The sequence below is a fragment of the Beta vulgaris genome, chromosome 8, assembly GCF_026745355.1.
Source record: "Beta vulgaris subsp. vulgaris cultivar EL10 chromosome 8, EL10.2, whole genome shotgun sequence".
Taxonomy (NCBI): Eukaryota; Viridiplantae; Streptophyta; class Magnoliopsida; order Caryophyllales; family Amaranthaceae; genus Beta; species Beta vulgaris.
Window position 1 is genome coordinate 35,050,701 of NC_079209.1, and position 24,495 is coordinate 35,075,195.

Below are 24,495 nucleotides of genomic sequence, written 5' to 3' on the forward strand. Positions count from 1 at the left end.
TCATTTTCCTCCAACCACCACTCTTATGAAACCAAATCAAACAATCACTTGACAAGTGAAATTGGACCTACTTCTGACCATCCAACCCACAAGCCCAAGCTACCCACCAAGTTTTTCAAACCTCGTCATTTCTCCAACCCGATCACATGCAGCCCACTTAATATTAATGTGCTGGATCTCAAGTTCGACCACCCCACTTTAGAACCCAACCATACCCAATTCTTCAACTCCCATTTCTCTACTATTCAATCTACCACCCAACCCATGCCAACGTTTTCCAATCCTATCCCACTATTCAAATCAAGCACCCCTTCCATTCCCTCCAACCAGCACCCTTACCATACCAACTTAAAAAACACACATTCACCCCAACACCTAATACACTACCATGACCAATTTCTGAATTTTTTGCCCAAGGCAGAGCCCACAACAGTCACTCAAGTACTCACTCAGCAAGAACTTGATCATCAATGGCTGCAAGGTTTGGAAGAGGACACTGCCAAGTGGTGCAGAGGCCCGGGATTTACTAGTGATTACTATCCACCTTGAGGACAAGGTGAAAGTTTGGGCGGCCGGTAATGTAATGAATCAACCTAGGAAGAGGGGTACTTTTGGTATTATAATAATTAGTTAGATTTTAGTAGTAGCTTGAAGAATAAGCTAGGGAGTTAGGGAGTAAATATCTCTATAAATAGAATGGAATAGGGAGAGAGAAAGCATGTTGAATATTGAGTATATTTTGGGTGAACTTTTAAGAGTTCAATGGGAGAGAACAAGCCTCTCGAAAGCTTGTAATTATCAACTTGTTTTACTGTTTTTCAAGAAAACTATCAATCAAGTCCATTTTACTTCTTAATCTTCTTCTCTAATCTGTCCTAGTGATGTCAGTTCATCACAGTTCATCCATCCTCATCAAAGTTCTGAACAAGTGGCGAAGAGATACAACCTTAATGACAAAATATAATAGTAAGAGGACATTAATGGACTCCTTTAAACATACTTTAACGTCTTGCATAACTGATTTTCTTCTTTTAGGAAAATCTTGTATCTTGATGTTCTACTACCGCATTACTATGGAAACATGCTCAACAAGGGGCTTTTGTTTTCCATGTGTCACTAGTAGAAAACTGATGATGGACGGGAGAGTTAAGGTAATTCTTGACTGGAATGAGAGGTTCTTATTATGGAGCCAAATCATTTTGGGGCTTTCATGGTGATTTTGGAGGTCAAAAAGAATATTGCTTCACTAGCCTTGATGTGTTTCTTAACATTTGTGATATTTAGTATGACAATCACAAAGCAAATGGGTGTGAGGTAGTAAGCATAGATAAATGCATTGTTGTCACTGTGTCAATTGTCAACATGGAAAAATTCTTCTTCATTATTACTTTGGAACGTATATATTTGAACTGTAATATACCTTTAAAACCTGATGCGGATTTAAGTTGCGAAATCAGCAATTCTTTTTATCTTTTTAATTATGAACGAAAGTAGTCAAGTAACAAAGGGAGACAACTCAAAGGTCTTGGTCTTTGAGGGTCTTGCGAGTCAAGGCTCCAAGAGATCATACGTCTCAGTTTGTATGGTCTGAATGCACAATTCTCATAAACACAATACTCACTTTTTCTTAAACTCAAATATGATTTTTGTTCAATGTATTCATGCCATATATATATAGGCAACCATAAAGCACTCCTGGTCCTACTAGACTACAATTACAATGAATCTTAACAAGATCAAAGCAACTAAACCTCCAAGTAGGAAAGTAAAACTCTATACTCAAAGGACTTTTAATAACACTAGACTCCTAACTACTCTAAGTTCTAACACCATTAGAGTTCTAACAAGGTCAGAGTGCTAGACTTCTAATATGATTAAACTTTTAACATCACTTGACTTCTAATTATACTAGACATCTCTGACTCTAAAAGCATTAAATATCTAACATAAATATAATCCTAATTCCTAACACTAGGAAGCTACTTGGATCCGTAACTGAATAAGGTCGGAATCATGCTTGATTCACATGAGAACCTTATCTTATTAAATAATATGGAAAGAGGTCCCATATATAATGAGGAACATGAGTGTACAATTCTCTTGGTCGGATGTATTGATAGGCTTATAGGCTTACAGCTATAATGATGAATTGTAGTGGTTGTAAGCCGACATTGCCATTAATATTGGATGTTGAGCATGAATTGAAATATATTACAGATTGACTTTCCATGGAATGCAAGGTAAATATGCACCACAAAATGATATTTATATAATGAAATGGACATGATTAAAGTTTGTGCTAATTACAACAATTCTTCTGGTTTTAAACCTTATGTTGTCCGCAATAAACCAAAACCTTGGAATCATTGTAATCTACTTTTGAGCTTATAAACATCTTATTAGATCTATATTATGAGAAGGGGATGATCATTTTCTGATTCATAGTGTAAAATGTTGATGGTGTATATATATCTTTCTTAAATGTTAGTATGTGTTGCAATGTCTTATGTGAAGCATGAGCTCCTAGGGCCATTTTGTAAATCGTTTTTCCATTCTTTGTTTTCCGCTTATTCTTGGTAGATTTCATATTTGGATTGTACAATGGGACTATGGGAGCTCGGAAGCTTGTTTGTTTGCTATAGTTATTGGCCACACTTTTATAGAGCGCTAATTGATTAGAAATTGCAGAACGAAAATGATGTGAATTTGAATTGAAGGAAGGCTATCTTCGAGTTCTTGCTTAAAAGATTGAATCTTGGATGAATCTTGAATGAATCTTGAACCAAGAAAGCAAATCTTGATCACTTTTCAAGGTTTAAATTCGGTTTCTTTAAGTACTACTCACACATTTCTTTATGATTGATGATTAGATAACTAAGTAACAATGATATGGAATTATCAAGTCCTAACCAAGGATTGATTATAACTAGGGTTGCATTCAGTGCCAAAGCTTTGGATTCTCTCCTAAAACGTTAATTCCACAAGGAATAGGTTAAACTCAAAACAACAACTAACTTTTATTAATGATCATAACCGAAATATATGAAGTACATAAGAGAGTCCTAATCTAATGCAACTAATAAGCTTAAAGATAATAACAAACCAAACAAAGATAAACTAAGACCTACACGCCTAAATTCGCCAAACACATGACTAAGTAATTAAACTCCTAATGCAAATCAAACTGTAATCAAAATTAAGTCTTAAAGTAAAACACACTCTTAACAAGCCAGGATTTAAAACATCTAAATTACATAGAATTCTAACAGAACTAGAACTCTACATAACTAACAATTCTAATCCACATCAGAAAACTGATTGTGGTTATGTGTATTGAGGTGGAGCTGTGAGGACGGCTAGAAGTATTGATACATGTTAGTGCGTGTACCATTGTGCTGTCAGGCCAGCTGTGTGTAAAAAAGCAGCTTGCATGGATGGTTGTGTTCAAGCAACCCCAACCAGCAGTAAATTTGCAGAAGTTGCAGAATCTTGATCTACCTGTTCGGCATGCAGATTTTTGCGTAAAGGCTTCTCCATATATACTTGCTTGGTTTGAGCCATGCCTGGCTAATTTGCACACAATCTTTTACATAGGATAAGTCTTGTACTTTTTTTTTTATCTAGGAGGTTTTTCTTCCCTATTTGAGGTGGACCCATTGAGCACAACAATAGCATTTAAGGATTTAGTTCATTAGTACTACCTGTCTACATATATTTACTTTTGCTTGCAACATTTTCTTATTATTGCAATTTCAAATTACTAGCAACAATGCTACGTTTGGCATTGAGTTCTCTCTATCTCTATATATCATCACATGAGTTCGATTGTCAGTTTCTCTCTCTCTCTCCTCTCCTTGGTTCCCGTGCGACGGTGCCTCCCCACATGTTGCCAGAATAAGTAAACAAAAGAAGTATTTTAGTTGCTTTAGAGGAGTCCTCTAATTTGGTTTTGTTGTCCTAGGACTGTACATGATTAAACTTGTGTAAGGCATAAATATTTCAGGCTTTGTAAGGCCAAAATACGGTCTCATTGTAAGGACTTGGGTATGACAACTTGAACATGCTATAAATCTTGGTGAGATTATCAGACTTGTATAGCACATCGTAGTGAGTGTAATAGTCATCGTGTGGTTGAACTCAATGTTATCGAGTTGGACCCCATACCACAACCTAGATTGTGTGTTTCAAACACACGTGTGGGGTGACCCATATTGGCCAGGGAAGTTATTCAAGAAGAAAGCTGCAGATGATGACACAGGGTTAGGCTCTAGCCTATGACAAGGAACTTCTGCGACAATGGTGCAAGAGGTCCATGAAAGTCTTTCTGGTTATAATGGTTGTGGGTGAGGCAGCTTCGATGGATTGAGGAGACCACTCCAGTGGCCAAGGAAATGGTCCTCTTTTAGAAGTTCTGACCAAAACTTCCATTGGAGACCGACAAAGAAGGTGGAGACCAGCAAGATCTTGTGCTACGATAATTTTTTGCATTTACTACTTAAAATATAGAGAAAGCAGATTGGCTAATTGAAGCTACGAAAAACCTTAAACTCAAGAATAATATGGGAGATTGACTTAAGCTTTTGGCTAGATCTCTCTAGAATTTTCTACTTACAGTTTAAGTCATGTGAATGTAAAATGTTTTAGTCTATGTGACAGAATTTTGTGTTTTGGTATAGCGACCAAAATCCCTTTATTTTCTTTAATCTCATTGCCTTAAGATGAACCTCTCTAAGTATCCAAGTGAGTTTGTGGGGCATGTTTAGCATATCTTAGTTGTTATAATTCACGTCATTCTAATGATTTCATTTTCGTTTCAATGAGATTGTTTCACCCTCTTATTATTATCCACACTATTAAAATACAAAACCCAAAAACAAATGTTCAATTAGTCTGAATATAGCTCACGAAAAAAGCTTGTTTTTGTGTTACTTGAAACTAACATTTACTTGATATCACGACAGAAAAGTCCTTGAAGCAGAACGTTACAGCTGGGCTGCTACTAGGGGAATAAATGAGGAGATGTTGATGGAAATTCTTCCAGAGGATCTTCAAAGAGAAATTAGACGCCATCTCTTTAAGTTTGTTGAAAAGGTAAGGAGGTATGTCTGTTCTATTGAAGGTTGACGAATTATAAAGATCCTATTAAGATTGTATCTCGTAATATATCTTCTCCATCTACTCACTGAAAGACCTCTTTTTTGTGTACGAGTGTTACGATTCTGGTGGTATTTGATTTATTTGTTTTGCATGGAAATTAGAGTTTTATGGGATGTGAGATTCGTCGTAAAATTGTCTATGTTAAATTATGATATATGCTGACATACTAGGTATTTTTATGATTACATACTAGCTGAAAGATGCAGTTTGGGTGGACCTCTCTAGAACTAATACGCAACATAGTTGTGAATTCTAACTTGAATAATTTAAATTGGTTTGGTTTGAAGGAGCAATCCTAGTTGCAGTTCAGAATTCAATTATCTGTTAGGGGTGTTTGAGTTGTAAGTGTATAATTCGTGACAAGACATGGGCAAAGGGTAAGTGGTTAGAGTTATTTTGATAAGGGGGAAAAGGGGAGATTTAAATAATAATTTTGTCCAACGTAACATGAATTTGAATATTGACATTCTATCAGCCAAACAAGCATTATGTAATGCTTCCTCCTGTCCGATATTAATTAATACATTTTGACTGACACAAAGTTATAGGAACTTTATTTGACTCCTATTGTCTGTAGTTGTTAGCTAGTGAGGTATATTTTTTATTGTAGTTAGTCGATTGGGAAGCCTTAACTTTTTCATGGGTAAGTGTGGGAGAGTGTTTTTTTTTTTATCATTGTTTAGGGGCCTTGTAAAGAGAGAGATATAATATAAAATTGGTCGGACCATACCATTTTAGGAAGTTTGTTTAATTATGTGGGACGAACGAAAACGGTAAGTTTATTGATTAATATGGGACACCAGGAGTATCCTTCAATGCTCGATCACGAGTTTCCATGCTTGAACTTAAATGTTTATTACAAAAGTATCGGAAAAGAGCTCGTACCTTAAGCATTATTTGAGGAAATGAGGGATATCTTTGAATAAGGAGAGTAACAACATCCATTTTTTGAGTAAAGAGAGTAACAACATCCATTTCTTAATCACCACAAATAGGTTAAGTCCAACTATGTGTTTAGGCTGATGGATATACTTGATTCTGGAGTATCAGGCAAAAGAAAAAAAATTATTAGACATATGAAATGGATGTATTAAAACTTTAAATGTTTTCAAAAAATATATCATTTTCTAAGTGTCATTAGTATAATGTTTTTGTCCTTGAAAATTTAAAAGGTAGGATATTATTAGCTGTTTAGATCCTATGGTACCAAGACAAGGGTACAAGTCTCAGTAATGGTTCATGTTCAAGTGTGAAAAATGCAATCACTAAAATTTGACACATGGAGACGTTTGTCTCAAAAATAAACACTGGATACAACAATGATGAAACATAATCCTCTTTCGAAGATTGTTGCATATGATTTGCACGCCATAAATAAGTGTGCAATTTTTAGGGTTGACTTGTACTCTTATTCTCTTAATTCTCGTTGAACTCTCATCTTGAGTCCATTTCTAAGTGTTTTAAAGCAAAACCCTATACGTTTGAGTTTAAGGTCAAAACCATGAACTCAACATGTGAATCCATGCCATCTTTGTCAATATTAAAGGATGACCCATTTTGTGAGACTCACTAGTCATGACCTCATGGGATCAACAGACTCACTAGTAATGGTCTCCTCCTCTTTGCTCTTCCTTTTCGATGTGTAGGATCTGAGGTTAGATCAATTAATATGTGAGTGTTTGGGCTTTACGTGTAGGCTTAAAAGGACATCTGTATTCTGTCTTGATAATGTATAAAGTGATGTAGGTCTAATAACTTTTACATCTTACTATTATGTCTATTTTGTGTAGATGGATTTGCATATTGGATCAAATAATTGAGAATAATTGTTGGGCTTACTGCACTTGTAAAACCAGCTTCTTTCTTCTTTATTCTACGAAGTATTTGATGAAAAATATTTTTTAACTTCATATAATGTGTGTATTTACGGATCTCTTACTGAAAACATGGTTTGCTCACCGCTGTTTGTATTAATGATCTTGATCTTATTCTGCTAAAAGACTCAACAAGAGTTTTGTATGCTTTACCGTATTTTTTCTACAGGTTCGAATTTTCACACTGTTCAACGAGAAGGAGCCTATCTTAGACGCCGTTTATGAGAGGCTTAAACAAATGACATACATCAAAAATAGTGAAGTTTTATATCACGGGGGTTTCATTGATAAGATGATTTTTATTGTACGAGGGAAAATAGAAAGCATTGGAGAGGATGGTATTACTGTTCCTTTATCTGAAGGAGATGTGTGTGGTGAAGAACTTCTTACATGGTGCCTTGAACATTCCCCCGAGAATAGAGGTCAGATCAATATTCTTCTTGATGCTTTGTTATGTGCTGGTGATTGTTATTTGAAGAAGTGCGCTACCATCTATGAACTTCTAGTTTGCTTAATTTATTTTGCCTGCTGTAATCATAATCTTTGCTGCCAGCTTTAAGCAACCCGTCCCGCCCCCCAACCTCACCCTAGGTGGATATTATGACATTGATTTCTCCTCTCCCTTTCCATTCATAAGTTTCAAGACATGGAAATTTCTACCATGTTAAGATGTATCTACCATATGGGCACAATGTATCAGCGTTGAGCAACACAGCGAATGTTGCTTTTATCGAAACCTCATATCGACTTGTATAGTCTGCAACTTCAAAACTGGTCTGCAGCGGTGAGAATTTGGTCTCTGAAAGCAACCAGCTGTTTTCCCTTCGGTTCTTTTTGAGCTTTGCTCTACCTGATTTTAAAAATATTCCTGGTAATTTATGCAGTCAAAAGCTTTATATACGAACAATGGAATGAGAAGGGTTGAAAGTTGGAACTATACTGATTGGCAGTAATACAAAAGATATAACAAAAGAATAGGGAGAATGCGGATTGTGTGCATGCACTTGTTCATGTGTCCGATTGTCAACAGACTCTTATGAAGTGGCTTCTTGAATACTAGATTTTATAACAGATTGCGTTTTTAAGGTCATTTTAATATGGGTAATGCTAAATGCAGCCCTTAGGGCTGCATATAAGCATTAAATACCTTTCCTAAACTAGTATAAAGTTGGTTATATATGACAAAAAGCATGCATTTATCAAGGTCATTAATGCTTGTTTTACAAAATAATTTCCATTTATAGGTTCTTATATGCAGCCCTAAGGGCTGCATTTAGCTTTTCCCTTTTAATATTCTTTAGAAGTATGAATACTGAAATCTGAACAGACATTTTTTAATTGATTGAGTTTTACAGATGGAAAGAAAGGCAGGATCCTTGGGCAGCGGTTGTGGAGCAACAGGACTGCAAGATGTTTGACAAATGTCGAAGCATTTATACTTAGAGCGCGAGATCTTGAAGAGGTCACAAATCTCTTTCCAAGGATCTTGCGAAATCCACGAATCCAGGGAGCCATAAGGTTTGTGAGCATTTGTACTTTGGTAATGCAAATAACAAAATGACTTTGATTCCTCCACATACAAAACTTTCTTAATGCTGGCTTTTATAAATTTTAACTTTTTAAGTATCGTATCGAACAACTCATTTTTCACTTCTTGATGCGTCCATGAAGTCCATCTGCTTATCAAGAAAAAACATGTTCTTTTGGTGATTCTTTTCCCAAAAGTAACATAACATTATAGTTAGTGAGTGGTATAGGTTCAATGGTTTATAATGAGGACAAAGTTCGACTTATTTTCACCAAATTGGAGGTGTAATTTTAATCTTGGTGTGTTGCCAAAGAGAAAAAATCCCTTCATAGGAAAGGAGAAAGAGAGAAGTAATAATCCTAGGGAACACCCTTTTCAAACACTCCAATATAACACATACATGTATGGTTTATGTGTTACTTGAACGTGGGTTTGTGTTTTAATAGAGGTACTTGTCTTAGACATATCCTTAGGACATGAGCGTTTGTCCACAACGGGTATGAATTGAGGACACGTCATCTTAATTATTTTTGTTGATTTATATGAACAATTCACATGCACACGCACACGCACACGCACGCACGTGCGCACACACACACACCCACGCACACGCACACCACGTGCACGCGCACGAACACACACACGCTTATCGACAGCGGACACGTGCGCACACACACACACACACACACACACACACACACACACACACTCGCTTATCGACCCCTCGAACAGTACTATAAAATCGGTACTGAATAGCCCCCCTGTAATTGTATAGGCTCTCATAGCAATAATATATTTTGGTTCAGGCATTTGCTCATATAATCTTACTAAAGAAGGTGTCGCTAAGTAGTGCTATTCAGTCCTTTAGGGGACTGGACTCCCCCAAGGGGTCCGGTTCTTTTTCTCACGTAATTTCACCTACTGGCTTAAAGGTACCGATATCTATTTCATAACCTTAATGGCCGTCCCTTGGTTGCCGAAGAGTGGACGTAAAAGAGCATGCACACTACATAAGTCTTGAAGCAAGTAAGCGCTTTTCAGTTAAAGTGTGATTCCCGTGCCTAGCGCAGGGGAGCTCACGTTTTTTGGCTGAGCCGGTGCCACATGCTCGCAGCTGGTAGGGGCCTTCGCTCGCCTGTTCAATTTCCGAAGGAAATTAAATGAGGGCGTTCCTCTTATATGGCGCGTCGCGCCAAAAAGAGCGCTTGTAGAAGTTTCCAGCCTCACAGGCTTTAGATTGGACTATGGAACCGAGCGAAGAAGCAGGAAGCGGTTCGAAAGAGTCCTGTTTATGAACTAAGTCCATTCGTCATAAATTTTAGCTTAGAGCTGCTTGCACTTTCAAAATATCCCTTGCCTCCCCTGTCCAAGGGGGAGGCCGCGCAACAGCGGAGCCAAAAATCCCGTTTTTTGCTCAGTTGATGGGTGTGCTTCTGACCTGAATCAATGCCGGGAATACCATCTGATCCCATTCGAACAGAAGATCATTCGAACAGAATTAGACAGAGGAGGGTGTACTTTTTCTTACAGATCGGAGGAAACCGCTTCAACGGGCGAGGAAAGGGGATCAAATCCCCCATGACCCCCCTAGCTTCCCCCGACCCCCCTAAGGTGGAATCGGGACCCCCCTACGGAGAGGAACGCCCTCATCTAATTTCCTTGCGGAAATTGAACGGGGAAGCAATGAGGATCAAATCCCCCATGTGACCCCCCCTAGCTTCCCCCCTTGACCCCCTCCCCTACTCGTAAGAGCGAGGGCGCCGTGCCTCTCAATTCACCTCCCATCCCTTAACCAAGAATAAAAAAAACAGTATGGTTGGACCGAATTGGATGATCGGTTCGACTCTCATCACCTCTTCCCCTCACTATCCTTTCCCTAATATGAACCTTGAGTCATCAAAGCCTTTCTGACTTGGCCTGGCCCGGTCGCCCTACGCGACTGGCGCTTCAAAAGATATTTTCTACTTGTTTACTTGTTTCGAGGAACGGGAGATTCCTTATCAGGGTCTGAATGGGAAAGATTTCTAATTGGCCTATCGGTGATATAGACTCTTCCCGGCGAGTTGCCTACCAGGTAGCTGCCTATAGCTTTTAAAAGTCAGGGACATAGCCTATGTTGCTCGGACTCTTCATTTCACCTCAAGTACCCGTGTCGGATCCTCGAAACTCAGACATGGGTGGGACACTTTGTTTTGGGCTAAAAAATAGAAAAAAATCCAAAAAATAGCCGAGTCGGACACTTGGACACGTACCCGTGTCGGACATGGGTACCCGTGTCTGAGCAACATAGGACATAACCATAGATTTCGGAACTTTCGAGATGTTTTCTGGGGGTCCTGCCCCTCAGTTCACCTCCTGCATCGCTTAACCAAGAATAAAAAAACAGTATGGAGAGTTAAGCTAAAACATAGGACAAGCCGAGCTAATCGATGGCTCCTAGCCTATAGTGAGACTTCCTCTTTTGCCATTTCACTACTTTTAACGTTAAGCCCTGCACCTATTGCCCACTTCTAATAAATGTATTCGACCCAATTCTGGATGACATAAATTGCCGGTTGGTTCTAAACCAATTCGGGAGAGAGCGACGAGGACATATATCCCTTCTAAGGCATAGCTACGTCCCGAATTTATACTACCCTCACCCACGGAGGATTTCCTTTGCTTGCCCGTTCAATTTCCGCAAGGAAATTAAATGAGGGCGTCCCTCTTAATCGGCGCATCGCGCCAAAAAAGCGAAATCCCTTGCCTTCCTGCTTGGTTTCTGAATCTCTCCAGCTTGTTGAACAAGTTCGATTGCAAAACAAAGAAGAATGGTAAACCCTGTTGTTTCTAGGTTGGTCGAGGGGGGAAGTTAGGGGGCATTTGTGATGTGATTTTTGTGGTTGTTTCGAACCATTTTTATGGTTTTGTGATTCATGAATGAACTAACTATGAAACTAAAGGGATATTACTCTTATGTCGCGGTTAAGAGCATAGACAAACAAGTCTTGGTTGTTTGTTTTGGTATACTACTCGGAAACCAATTTGTTAGCTTACGCTCAACATATGCAATTACGCACTTTCTTTTACTCAACAAAAAACTGATTTTATTAATGAAGCTCGTGCCTATAAATACACGCTTGAAACAAGTCCTAACACACACTAACAACTAAGAAGATAAATAATAAAGACTCATAGTTAAACTAATTATCACACGCCTAACAAGATAACTATGCATAATCTTATCTTCTAATCATGCTTATCTTCACACGCCTATTCTAGGATAGAAAATCAATGCTCCTAAGAACACTCAAACACTAAGACTTAGGGAATTAGACTCCTAAACATAATAGGATCCCTTTATTATACGAAAACCTAAATTAAAGAGTTACTAAGCAAATAAAATACATAGTTTCCTAATAGAACTAGGAAACTACATAAGAATCCTAACAGAACTAGCATTTATAGAAAATGACCATATCCCATATGTATCATCCTCTCCCTCTTGAAAACAATCCTTGTCCTCAAGGTTCTTCCAAGCACGGAACAAGATCAACACTCTCATGCACACATGGCCGACACTCTCATCTGCCTTGGACGTCACTTGAGCAGAACTTGTTGTGATGCGACTTCAGCAGCTCTAGGCACCATCTTACGCTTAGGAGGTAAAGGCTTGAGACCAAAACGTTCCCCATCTTTCACCATCGAATAGATTTTATCTCGACCATGGTGTATCACTTGGCGATCTGATTGCCATGGATGCCCCAGCGATAAATCACAAGCACTCACAACTGATCCATGTACGTGCCTACCCTAAAGCCTATTAACGCTCGCTTATTAACCAACACACCACCATCATCGTTCAACCAACTCAACTTGTAAGGCCTACGGTGTATTTGCGTAGGTATTTTGAATGAACTCACAACAGATTAAGCCACAGCATAAGATCTTGAATCAATAATAAAATTGTACGTCTTACCATTGATCAAGCACCTTGATTGAAATAAGTTTTGACGCTGCTCATGCTCATCATCTTCGACAGATTGCACCACCAACGCACGCCTAAGGATCATGCTCCTCCTATCTTCGCTCTCCTCTTTCGGATGCACCAACTTGGTAGTAAACAAGGCAGCCTCCATCTCCTCAAAATCAGTAGAAGCCTTGTTACCAGCCAACAACCTCGTTTCCTCCTCTTGTTGCTCCATTAAAAGTGCATGGTGCTCCTCCACCGAAACAAGAACCATGTTCGGACATTGTCGAGCTATGTGTCCATGTCCTTGGCACTTAAAGCACTGCTTACCCTTCATAATCACCAGCCGCGAGCCAGAGCTCCTTGCTTTGGCTTCAAATCCCTCACCGCCGCTGCATCTATAGCCTTACCTTTATCTAGCCTCGCACTTTGGTGAAGAAAATGTTGCTTCAGATTTAGGAGCAAACGGAAATCGAGTACTCTTACCCGTAGCCTCCTTTTGTGGCGCTCGACCTTGCTTGCTAATGAGCACTCTTTTGCTCATCTTCATCCTTACAGTGACAAGCCATTGAAAGCCTCTCAAATTCTTGTACATATTGTACGACAATCAACTGATTTTTTTGCAAAGAATTAAACTTTACTAAGATCTATAATTGAGTATCATATTCTCCCTCTTGAATTCAAACTAGGAGACCACAAACCAGTGATGGCGAAATACACTTCTAGGGTAGCGTAAAACGCCTTGCAACTTGACTAAGATCTATAATTGAGTATCGTATTCTCTTCCTTGATTATTTTTATTATTGATTCTTGGATTCAACAATCATATTTCCTACAGTATGTAATATCAATATCACAAACTTATGGGTTCTTTTTTTGCCTCATTAAGGGTATTCGAGGGAGTTAAAGAAAAAAATTGCGAGAGATATGCATGTCACAATATAAAGTTGATGTTTCCTAGATAAAACCATATTTCCTCTGTCTTTATGTGAGATGGAAATGTCCTGAGATCCTATCTACAGGTTTTGAGGGGGGGGGGGGGGGAATAAAGTAGCAACTAGTTCTATGTTGCTTCTTCACGATTTTAGCAATATACTTCAAAACATTGGACATAAGCAACTTTCTTACCAGACATAAGCAGCCATCATTTCAAATGGAAAAGATTCTAACATTTGGAGGAATAAGGTAAATTTTCCTGTTCCCGTTCCATATAAAACTATAATAAAGTTGAACTTCTCGAGGAGAGTCACATGATCAAGAGAGCAAACTGAACATAAGCTATAGTTCATTTTTCTTATGACATTGTAGTTCTGTTGAAAGTGGAGGCTATGAGAAGTGAGAACTGTAGCTTTCTTGATCTAGTTATATGCATTTTTATCCTATGTTCCATTTAAATGAGATATAATAGCAACAATGTGGATGCTTTTGTGGATGTATAATCTAAATAGCACATATGAGTCAAAGGATGGGGTGAGTGGATGGAAGAAACTGAGGTTCAAATGGTTTGGACATGTTAAATAATGAGATATCGGATCGTTCCTGTCAGGAGATGTTTGAGGATCAGCCTAAGCAAGGGTGCGAAAGAAGAGGTAAACTGAGGATGTTAGGCTGACATAATGAGGTTTGATATGTTCACCTAGGACATAACGACGATGTCACTTTTTGATAGCAATATGTGAAGTTCTAAGATCCATGTTGCTAACCTGTGAGCTGTGGCCTCTTATCACTAAGTTAGGTTTGTAAACGAGTTGATCTTCATCAATCTTATGATTAAAATTACTAGTACTGGATTTTAGTTGTGGTGATTGTTCAAGGTTGCTTTAAGTCATGTATGGTAACTAAAATTTACTTTCTGTTTCTTTTTGCATTACTTGCAATTGTTTGACGTTCATGCTTGCTAATGAATAACTTCAACTATTAATATCTTTAAGTACCTAAAATTTAAAAATTATAGAGTAGATTTTTGACAAATATATATTCACATGAATCTAAAAATATTTCACATGAATATGTTTTTCCTTAATAATAAATCACCGAAGATCAACTAAGTAGAGTTTGTGAATAGTGTAAAAGTCAAATAGTTGCAAGTAAAAAGAACCGAATGAAGTATTTATTATGAGTTTGTGTATGAGCGTATCCATGGTTGCATCTTGCATTTGAATGACCTGTTGTGTGGTATTATTTCTATAGATTATATATTGCTTATCGGCAGAAATGCAAGATATGCTTACCCCGATATCTTTTACATTGGTAGTTGTTTTGTCTTACTATACATGTCAAATAGGTAATTTAGTCGATAAAAAGTTTGTTTAGGATTCAAGTTATTTTAGTTTGTTTAGGATTCAAGTTATTAAATTATAATGAAGATTCAAATAAATTTTAAACCTTGATTATTGGTTCAATGTGGAATTTGGATCGATATTTGGTTACCTTGTTTCATTAGAATTTTGATCTAGATTAGGTAATTACCTAATTGGATCAAGATTTAGTAGCAACAAAAGAAATATTGTATGCGTACTTTCTAAAAGTGCTTCAATGTGGATAAAGAACTTCTTCTTAAAACATTGTGGCTTAGTGTAATATATCGGCTTCTTTTTGTCAGGTATGAATCCCCGTATTGGAGATGCTTTGCTGCAATGCGGATTCAAGTTGCTTGGAGGTACAGAAAGAAGCGACTCAATCGCATGGGAGGATAAAGGAATTCGATAAGCACTTCTAGGTGCGGAGTTGTTGTAGTGATGAAATTCATATATTGTATTTGTATATATAGAGAAATTTCTGAACAATTGTAGCTCAAAAGTAATCTCATTTCGAAAACAGTTTGATGGGTTATTTTGATAACTCGCCATAAAGTGAGGGTAGATACTTTTCTATAAATTTTGAAAGGGGTAAATATATGCACCTAACAATAAAAGAGCATTTGGTTTATCACTAATTATTAGGCTAGGCTGCCTAATTATAATATTAAAAGTAGGCAGCCTAAGCCCAATTCTAATAGAGAAGCCCAACCACAACTAGTGTCATTTAACCCCGCTTCTATTTATCTCTGCTCATTTGCTATTAGCTTAGGGCAACAAAAAAACTCACTAATTCTCATTTTCTCTCTCCTCTGTATTTCCCTCTCCTTTCTTCCATTGATAATCAAGCATTGACTCATGGTGGATGCCATGGAACATCTCAGAGGTCACATTTACCTTGTTCGAATCCCTGAACCAACAAATCACATCTTCAAAAGAAGAATGCTGCGTTTCTTTTCATACTCAAGTGAGTTTTCTTTTGCATTTTCGCTGATTTTGTTGTTTTCTTTTTTTTGTTTGTTATCGTGAATTTGAGCAAGTGTGTAATCGTTGTGTAGTTGTTGATCGTTTTCTTGAGCTATTGAATGATGATGCTGTTTTATCTTTGTGTTGAATTTTAGTCGAAAGAGGTTTATTTCAAATGTTGTAGCTAAAGATTGTGTGTGAAACCTAGGTTTCAAATGTTTGCAATCATACATAAAACCTGAAATAACAGTAAAAATCCAAAATGTATCGCTGTAATTTGAGTATTCTGAGTGAAAACTAGTTGATTTTCGTTTCTCAGACTCCAAATTAAAGAAGCAAAAATGCATCGGTATTTCGCACACAAACTCACAACAATATTTCTGGATATTCAAAACCTAACTCCTACAATATACAAATTCAAAAGACATGTTTTATATAGATAATTCTGTATTGCCTAAAGTACGTACTTTGGAGAATGATTGAATTTGAATTTATGTGGTGAATCTTTTGTGTCCTAGTTAGTTCCATTTATTAGCGGGAATTCATGCAAAAGTAACTATTTTATGTGTGAAACCTCGGGAATTCGACGCTGCATTGTTTTTTTTTCGTTTTTTTGAATCTATTTTGTATTTTTTTAGATGGATGAAATGTATGAAGTTTTTGAACAATTTCTGTTGGAGGATATAATTCTAATGAATTAGGTGCTTCTATTGTTGTGGAATCTACACTTGATTCAAGGTTTAAACAATTTTTGTTGGAGGTTGCACAAGATGATGAATTAAATTCACACGTTTCCGTTGTTGCTGAGTCTAATGTTGAATCGAGATCTTTAGTTGTACTTGGTATGTTGGCTTTTAAAATATATTTTTTTTATCTTAGTCCCTTTTTTTCTTATATTAGTCTCTTTATGGAATAAATTGGTCACATAATAAACTGTCATGATGTCTTTTGACTTTTGTGTTGTTATTGATTTGTGGCAGAAGATAATGTTGTTGATCGATTCTCCAGTGATTGCATTCGTCGAGTCAGACTCGTTGACTCAGAACTCGTCCTCAAGAAAACTCAATGGGAAGGCGCCGGAGTTCGTTCCAAAGAAAGTTTTATGATTCTCCATAACCTGAGCATGAAACAGACTTCAAGAATGCTAGATTGTTGTAGCTTCTTGAATTATTATAGTGGTCACATAATGATTTATGTTGGTGACACAATGGTTATTGTTGGTCACTTATTATTATTTAAACATTTAGGAATCCACACATGTAATTGGAGTGACATTTTGTTAGTGATTATAGTAATAAATACAGTTGGTTCTTTCCATTTCACATTTGAAGTTTCTCAGCTATTATTATATATTTTGTCATTTGATTTCTTAAATATTCAGTAAATAGATTAAAGTGGGCACCAATTAGCTTAAATTAGGTACCAAATGAATATAAATAGTCACTTATTGAAATATATTGGTGTTCAGCTTTGTGTTTTTTTAAATTAAAGTAATCAGCAAATGAATAGATGACTAATTTGAACAAGCATCAAATGAATTTAAGTAGTCTTTAATTTCAAGAAATATGAAGTCGTCATGAAATAGTGACTAATTGGCATATCATGGTCTCTAATTGACACATAACAGTCACTTAAGAACACAAAACTTACTTATCAACATAAATTGTAGTTAGAACCTAAAGTTGAGTACCACTCAGCATAATTTTGCAAAAATAACAAACCAGTGGCAATTGTTTTGTTTATATTCTACTAATTACATAAAGTTTTACTTTTGTTCAAAACTAATTAATCATCTGTTAGTAACCAAATCAGTTTTTGTTCAAACTACTTTCTTGGAGAGCGTCTAGTTGTTGGTCCGGATTCCTTCACAGGAGAGTTTTGCTTTGAGGGAGATGGTTTTTGCAGCTTTTGCAGAATTTCAAACTATAGTGTTGGGTATGTCTTGGTGTCTTTTCGATCTCCGGCAAAACGCTTGATTAGCTTCATCTGCTTGCTTGGTGGGAATTTGAGGTTGTTGTTTTTGTGCCTGTGGAATCAGATTATATAGCAAATTCATTTACAGTGAAAACCAAATGATTTAAAATGCTTACAAAAAAATAAAGTGGCTACCAAATAACTTAAACTGGTCACATAAGGAAGTAAACTAGTTACTTGATGAAACAAACTGCCAGAAAATTAAGTATCTTTCAAATAACAAGAACTCAAATGACAATTCATTAGGAGAGGAATGAGAACTTATTTAGCCTTGTAGAAGAGTTAGGAAAGCAATAAGTAATTGAATTTGAAACTTCTCAAACGAATGAACTGAGTTAAAGTGGTCACAAATAAATCTAAACTGGTTACGAAATGAGTTAAAGTGGATACTTAATACCTGTAATTACTACTACTTCCATGTTCTATCCCAACATAATTGTTCACATCGGACTCCAGCCATTAAAATCCACCAACTTCAACCATACAATTCGTTAAAATGTATAAGAAATAACATTTCTCAACTTTTTTTAATAAAAATTTACATTAGTTTTACTAAATTAACAAGATTCTACGGTATTTCTACCATGGAAATCAAATATTGAATACAATGTGAATGGAAAAAAAATACAAACTTCAAAGTCAATTCAATTCACTTTCACAATCGAATATGCAATTTCCCCTACTAAACCAAACACATACAGTCAATTGAAGTTCCAAAATCTGAAATAATTTTCCAGAAACTACAAACAACAATCAAATTCAGCAGCAACATACAAATTAGCAATTGAAATGAGAAGGCATACAGAAGCGCGGACGACGAAGCTGCGTCTGGAGGATTGAGGGCGACGAGAGGAGAGAGAAAAAGGAGATTGGAAAGATTTGCGGGGGAATTTTGATGCATGTCGGAGATAATCTCGGTGAAATTCGGCATCCTTGTAATCGAAGATAATCTCATTGAAATTAGGCCTCCTTGTAATCGGAGAAGGTGATAATGGAGCTGCTACGGAGGATTTCCACCATTGAAGAGAATGAAGACTCAAGAGTGAAGAGAGGAGAGAGAAGCGCGTAAGAGAACCATAGGAAAGAAACGCTGCTGTGTTTTCTTTAAAATTTGCAATATGGGCTGGTTAGTCATATTGTTTGGACTTGGGCCTGCCTAATTATAATGTTATAATTAGGCGGTCTCTTGCAAGACGAGCTGTCGGTTTATAAAGGGGAAAGAGAAACAAGGAGAAAGGAAAGCTAATAAATCCTTTGATGAAACATGTTTGGATTGATAACCTGTAACACCTTTGCCGATCCAAACCCTTCTTTATTCGATAAAGCTCGTGTTTTGCGGGAGGAAAATAAATCTACCAGGGTTCGACTCGACGGGTGGCGCTACCGCCGCAATTATCTCCTTGGAAATAAATGCAAGGCTAGATTACCACATACCAAATTCAAATTCATTAATTATTGCAACTAAGTAAGTCGTTCATTAAACATTACTAATTAATTAAGTGTTTCAGAGTTTCAGCGGAAGCTAATCATATGCTAAGTGGATGACAACTCTAAATGATCAGTGGCGGAGCCAGCTGGGGGGACATGGGGACAGATGTCCCCCCACTTTTAAAAAATAGTTTCTAAAAAAAAATAAAAAAAAATTGAAAAAGAAAACGCTCAGAGTCAGGGAAGCGTGAAACTTCTGGAAAAAAAAAGAGACGCTTAAGAGAAGAGAGAGTGTGAGGAAGAGAGAAGTAGAAACCCTAAGTCTGAAGCGACGTCGATGACTCGACGGACCGACGGCGGACGGTCGACCGGAGATTCACGCCGACAACGACCTAAAACTCTGAAGTCTCGAACAGCAGAACAGGAAGCGAACTCGAAGCGAAGCGAACTCGAAGCGAAGCTGAACCGTCGACCCCACCGCCGACTCGCCGGCCTCCCGCGACTCCCGAGACGCCCATTACATTTTTCAGTCAGTTTGTAAGTTTTCTTAACTAACCCTAAGTTTTAGTTTAAGTTTTTTTAAAAGGTAATATTTTATATTTACAATTTACATTATTTGGTTGTGTGAATTATGATATTTGTGAAATGTTAATTTGTGATTGTGGAATGTGGATTTATGGTTGTTGATTGATTTGTTTAATTGTTGTTGGTTTGGAAAATTGAAAATTGGAATTGGTCATGAACTCATGATTTAGGAAATTGTTAGTTTGTAATTTGAAATTTCTAATTAGGAAATTATAAATATGAGTTGATTTATAATTGAAATATTGAATAGTTTGGTTTGAAGAGGAATACTTTGATATGTAATTGATTAATGTTTATCAATTTAATAGGAAATGCCAAGTGATTCACATTCACCTAATTCTAACAAGTCCAAAGCTAAGGGAAAACAACCCGATCTTCGACAATTTCTCTTTAAAAGAATGAATGTAAAACATTAAGTATTAAACAATTTGTAGTGTATTGTTTGTTTTTACATATTTTTTTCCGAATGTTTGACGGTCGAATTTTGTCCCCCCACTTTGAGAATCCTGGCTCCGCCACTGTAAATGATTTCCCTTCTATTCCGCCGATTGATCATCCACCTGCACAAATACATTGAAAAGTGACAAGAGAGACAAACTCCCAAAAATCAGAAATTTTTTTTTGAGTAATTCCAACTCCATCTTGTAATATACTTAAGTTGAAAATACTTTGTAAAATAGTAGATTAATAGTTTTGGAAGTCATAGCACACGCACGCACACGCACGCGCACGTGCGCGCACACGCACGCGCACAGACACACACTAATTCGAATAACCCGGTTATTCAAGGAGAGGAAAGAGAATGCCAGTAAGCCGGGGTCAGAATAATCAGCATAGTAACTAGAGAACCTGTAGGGGCCTTTGAACCACTCATACGGGGCAACCTGTTCATCATTTTCCTCCGATATTTCACTTTACGTGATGAACATCTTTTAATCAAGTCATCACACAAATCACGTACACATTTATGTCATCTTGTTCAATCTATGTCATTTTGTTCAATCCAGTGTGAACATACTCAATCCATCATAATCTCAATCCATTCATAGAGATTTCCATAATTCATTTCATAGACACAACCATCACTTGAGTTCATTTATCACTTCAGTTTCATAATCATTTCAATATCGCAAGTCTTTATTAATACCAATTTTCATAAATTCCCATAATAATAATAATAAAATAATAATAACAATAATAATCATAATCATAATCATAATCATAATCATAATCATAATCATAATCATAATCATAATCATAATCATAATAACAATAATAATAATAATAATAATATAATAATAATAATAATAATAATAATAATAATAATAATAATAATAATAATAATAATAATAATAATAATAATAATAATAATAATAATAATAATAATAATAATATTAATGATCATAACAATATAATAATAACCATAACATTATTAAATGACATTAACCGATTTCAATAACGGTATAATGAACATCTTTGTCATATCGTACATCATCCATACATTAGTGGAAAAATGAAGAAGGGTTGCGCTTTTTGGCAGCAGCCCTTTCAATAGCAACCTTTCACTTTTCAAGTAGGGCTGCGCTAGTAAAGCGCAGCTCTTCACAACGAAGGGATGCGCTTTTTACTAAAAAGCGCAAGCCCTTCTAAGCTTGAAGAGCTGTGCTTTTTCAACAAGCGTAGCCCTTCTAAGCTTGAAGGGCTGCTTGCTTTAGGAGCCATGCTACTATGAAGGGCTGAGCTTGGTCCAACTAGCGCAGCCCTTCACTAAATATTTTTTTTTTTTTTTTTACCCTGCTCCTGCTCGTGCACACAGCAGTCCACCCTCCCTCTGCCACTGCCCACCCCTCCCACCCTCACACCCACCCCTGCCCACCCTCCCAGCCCACCCCCACTGCACACCCCTCTGCCACAACCCCCTGCTCACACTCACTGCACCCACCCCCCACCCCCACTGCCCCCCTCCAGCCCCCACCCCCACTGCCCCCTTCCAGCACCCACCCCCACTGCCCCACTGCACCACCCCCACAGCCCCCAGCCACACCCATGCCACACCCAGCGCCCCCACCACCCCACCCGCACCCCACCACCCCACCCCACCCAAAACCTCCCTTGGACAAAAAAAATTGCAAATTGCAATACGATAATATATGACAAGTGGAGAAAGGTAATAATTAACTTCAAATATATTTAATAATGTAAAAAGTGTACATAGGATTGATAGAAACTAGTACATTCGAGCTAAATGTCATCCTATGCAATCATCGGTAATGTGGGACGCCAACTTATCCCGAACTTCATCTATTTCTTCTTTGGTGAAGTTCCTCAAACGTGGTGTGGAATTCGCATAAACCTTGCAAAACAACCAAGGAATAAACACATATATAAGAATTCAATCATTTTACCGTAGTTAGTACTTCTAAAAATGACATATACCTTCCCGAAATTCAATCAAAATCAAATGCAAGCCTAAAAGTCTACACACTAGTTATAATATATCTCATATAATCATGTTCAAAGAAAATTTGGGATTAAATGACTTGATAAGTACATTTTGGGAGCGAAAAGGCCAAAATAGGCCGGAAATGGCCTTTTCGTTCCCGAAATGCAACCAAAAACAAATGAAGCCTAAGAATCTACATACTAGTTATATTATGCCTCATATAATCATGTTCAAAGAGAATTTGGGTAAATAAATCACTTCATAAGTACATTTTGGGAGCGAAAAGGCCAAAATAGGCCGGAAATGGCCTTTTCGTTCCCGAAATGCAACCAACAACATATGCAAGCCTAAGAATCTACATACTAGTTATATTATGCCTCATATAATCATGTTCAAAGAGAATTTGGGTTAAATCACTTATAAGTACATTTTGGGAGCGAAAAGGCCAAAAATAGGCCGGAAATGGCCTTTTCGTTCCCGAAATGCAACCAAACAACATATGCAAGCCTAAGAATCTACATACTAGTTATATTATGCTCATACATTCATCATGTTCAAAGAGAATTTGGGGTTAAATCACTTCATAACTACATTTTGGGAGCGAAAAGGCCAAAATAGGCCGGAAATGGCCTTTTCGTTCCCGAAATGCAACAAACAACATATGCAAGCCTAAGAATCTACATACTAGTTATATTATGCCTCATATAATCATGTTCAAAGAAAATTTGGGTTAAATCACTTCATAACTACATTTTGGGAGCGAAAAGGCCAAAATAGGCCGGAAATGCAACAAACAACAATTGGAAACCTAAAAGTTACATACCTTTCGAAGATCACCAACATCTTTGCAATAGTTGACGATATCGAGCATGAACCTCATGACGTAATACCACACAACGCCACCTTCTTGTACCGGACACTAAAATTCACCAAAGATGCAATAAATGACATGTTAGATGTGTATTATGTGTTTCTATAAAGGATGCAAAAAATTACTCATGTTACCTCGACTAAAACCAAACAGGAGGTTTTTTGTCGAAGTCCAGATGCATAACCTTCTTCATCACACTACATCAATACATTATTATAAGATTAGATGTACATTTAATATTTAATAAGTAAGTGCATATAGTTTCGATTAGGCTACCTATTTAACAATGATTTGACTAGTAAGGACCGTATTGTTCCTTTACGCAAAGAATCAAAGTGGTAGACTTCGTTACGTGACAAACATATTGCAATCAGTGTCCAATGGTTCCTACAACAATAAAAATGTTATTTTTATCGTAGAACAACTAATAGGTCAATTTAATTAAAGTAAAAAGTGAGTTTAAGAAGCATACGATTCAATGTAAGGAAGAAGAATGATCTTATATCCAAGACGAGAACATGCTTTCAAAGAATCCTTGAGATATGCTTTCACCTCCTTTTGTTTGTACGCAACTGTATCTCGTACAAAGCTTGGACATAACCAACCAAACATTGGCTGACTAGATGCCTCAAATCATTGTATAATAGCCTGAGAATTCATATTGATAAAATAAAACTTACTTATTATGGAAGTTATTAGTTGGATTGAATACTACTTAATTAAGGCATATATGTATATTTATTAATTTAATATACTAATAAAGTATTACCTCATGAATGTTTGTATCATGGAAACATTCAACTCTTTCCCAAGTAAGAATTCTTTAATATCAACCTTAGAAATGAAGGTCGATGTTTCCTCAATGTAGTGGAATTGGTGGTCCGACAACTTAATCTCAATAATTGCTTCATCGTCTGCATCGCTAAGCGCACTCATGTAGCCAGAAGCACGGTTGAGTAAGGCCTTGCACCACCTCCATATCCGTAATGAGTGGAGACTTTGCCGTAGAAAATTTACTTTCTCCACTTGGGCACGTCGGCCTTCCTGAGGTGAAGCTACCTTCTTTCCCTTCCTGTCGGCCTTCCCCGAACCCTAGTAATTAGTTAAATTAAAAGATATTACTGACAATCATATATAGGAACTATAAAAGAAAACTATGTATATAACTTATGTTAATCATTGTACCTGATCTGATAACCGCACCAATGCACGCGGCCATAAAACATAACTGCCAAGGCATCAGTCACATGATGTACACCAACTTGCATTCGGCAGCGGAAGAGGAAATGCTTCGAAACCGGGCACAATGTCTGAAACGCTGACCACATAGTGAATATCAGCGACTGGCTGGTTGTGCAATCGTACCCGGTCCCTAGGGGGCTGTGCAGATCCATAAGCAACGACAAAATGAAACTCCATGACA

At 37.1% G+C, this 24,495-nt stretch overlaps 1 protein-coding gene and 1 long non-coding RNA gene across 9 annotated transcripts in view; one reads left to right on the forward strand and one right to left on the reverse strand.

Moving 5' to 3' along the window:
* LOC104901360 (probable cyclic nucleotide-gated ion channel 20, chloroplastic) overlaps positions 1-17,093 on the forward strand; it is a 50,396-nt gene extending 33,303 nt beyond the window's left edge. For 3 of the 8 annotated variants that reach the window (XM_057391086.1, XM_057391085.1, XM_057391087.1), the window contains 5 exons: positions 4,962-5,091; positions 7,201-7,453; positions 8,387-8,549; positions 15,111-15,772; positions 16,510-17,093. In XM_057391086.1, the coding sequence (XP_057247069.1) occupies positions 4,962-5,091; positions 7,201-7,453; positions 8,387-8,549; positions 15,111-15,204 (640 nt within the window). In that variant the 3' untranslated portion in view covers positions 15,205-15,772; positions 16,510-17,093. Of the gene's footprint in view, positions 1-4,961; positions 5,100-7,200; positions 7,454-8,386; positions 8,550-15,110; positions 15,773-16,509 lie in introns of those variants that run through there. The other 5 variants (XM_048634645.1, XM_048634647.1, XM_010688923.3 and 2 more) reach the window with 5 other exon arrangements.
* Positions 17,094-21,926: 4,833 nt separating this feature from the next.
* On the reverse strand, positions 21,927-23,095 carry LOC130589622 (uncharacterized). The gene is made up of 2 exons (XR_008967168.1): positions 23,025-23,095; positions 21,927-22,111 (listed from the first exon to the last, which is right to left on the reverse strand). It is a non-coding gene; the product is annotated as an uncharacterized LOC130589622 (long non-coding RNA).
* Between the last annotated feature and the right edge of the window lie 1,400 nt (positions 23,096-24,495).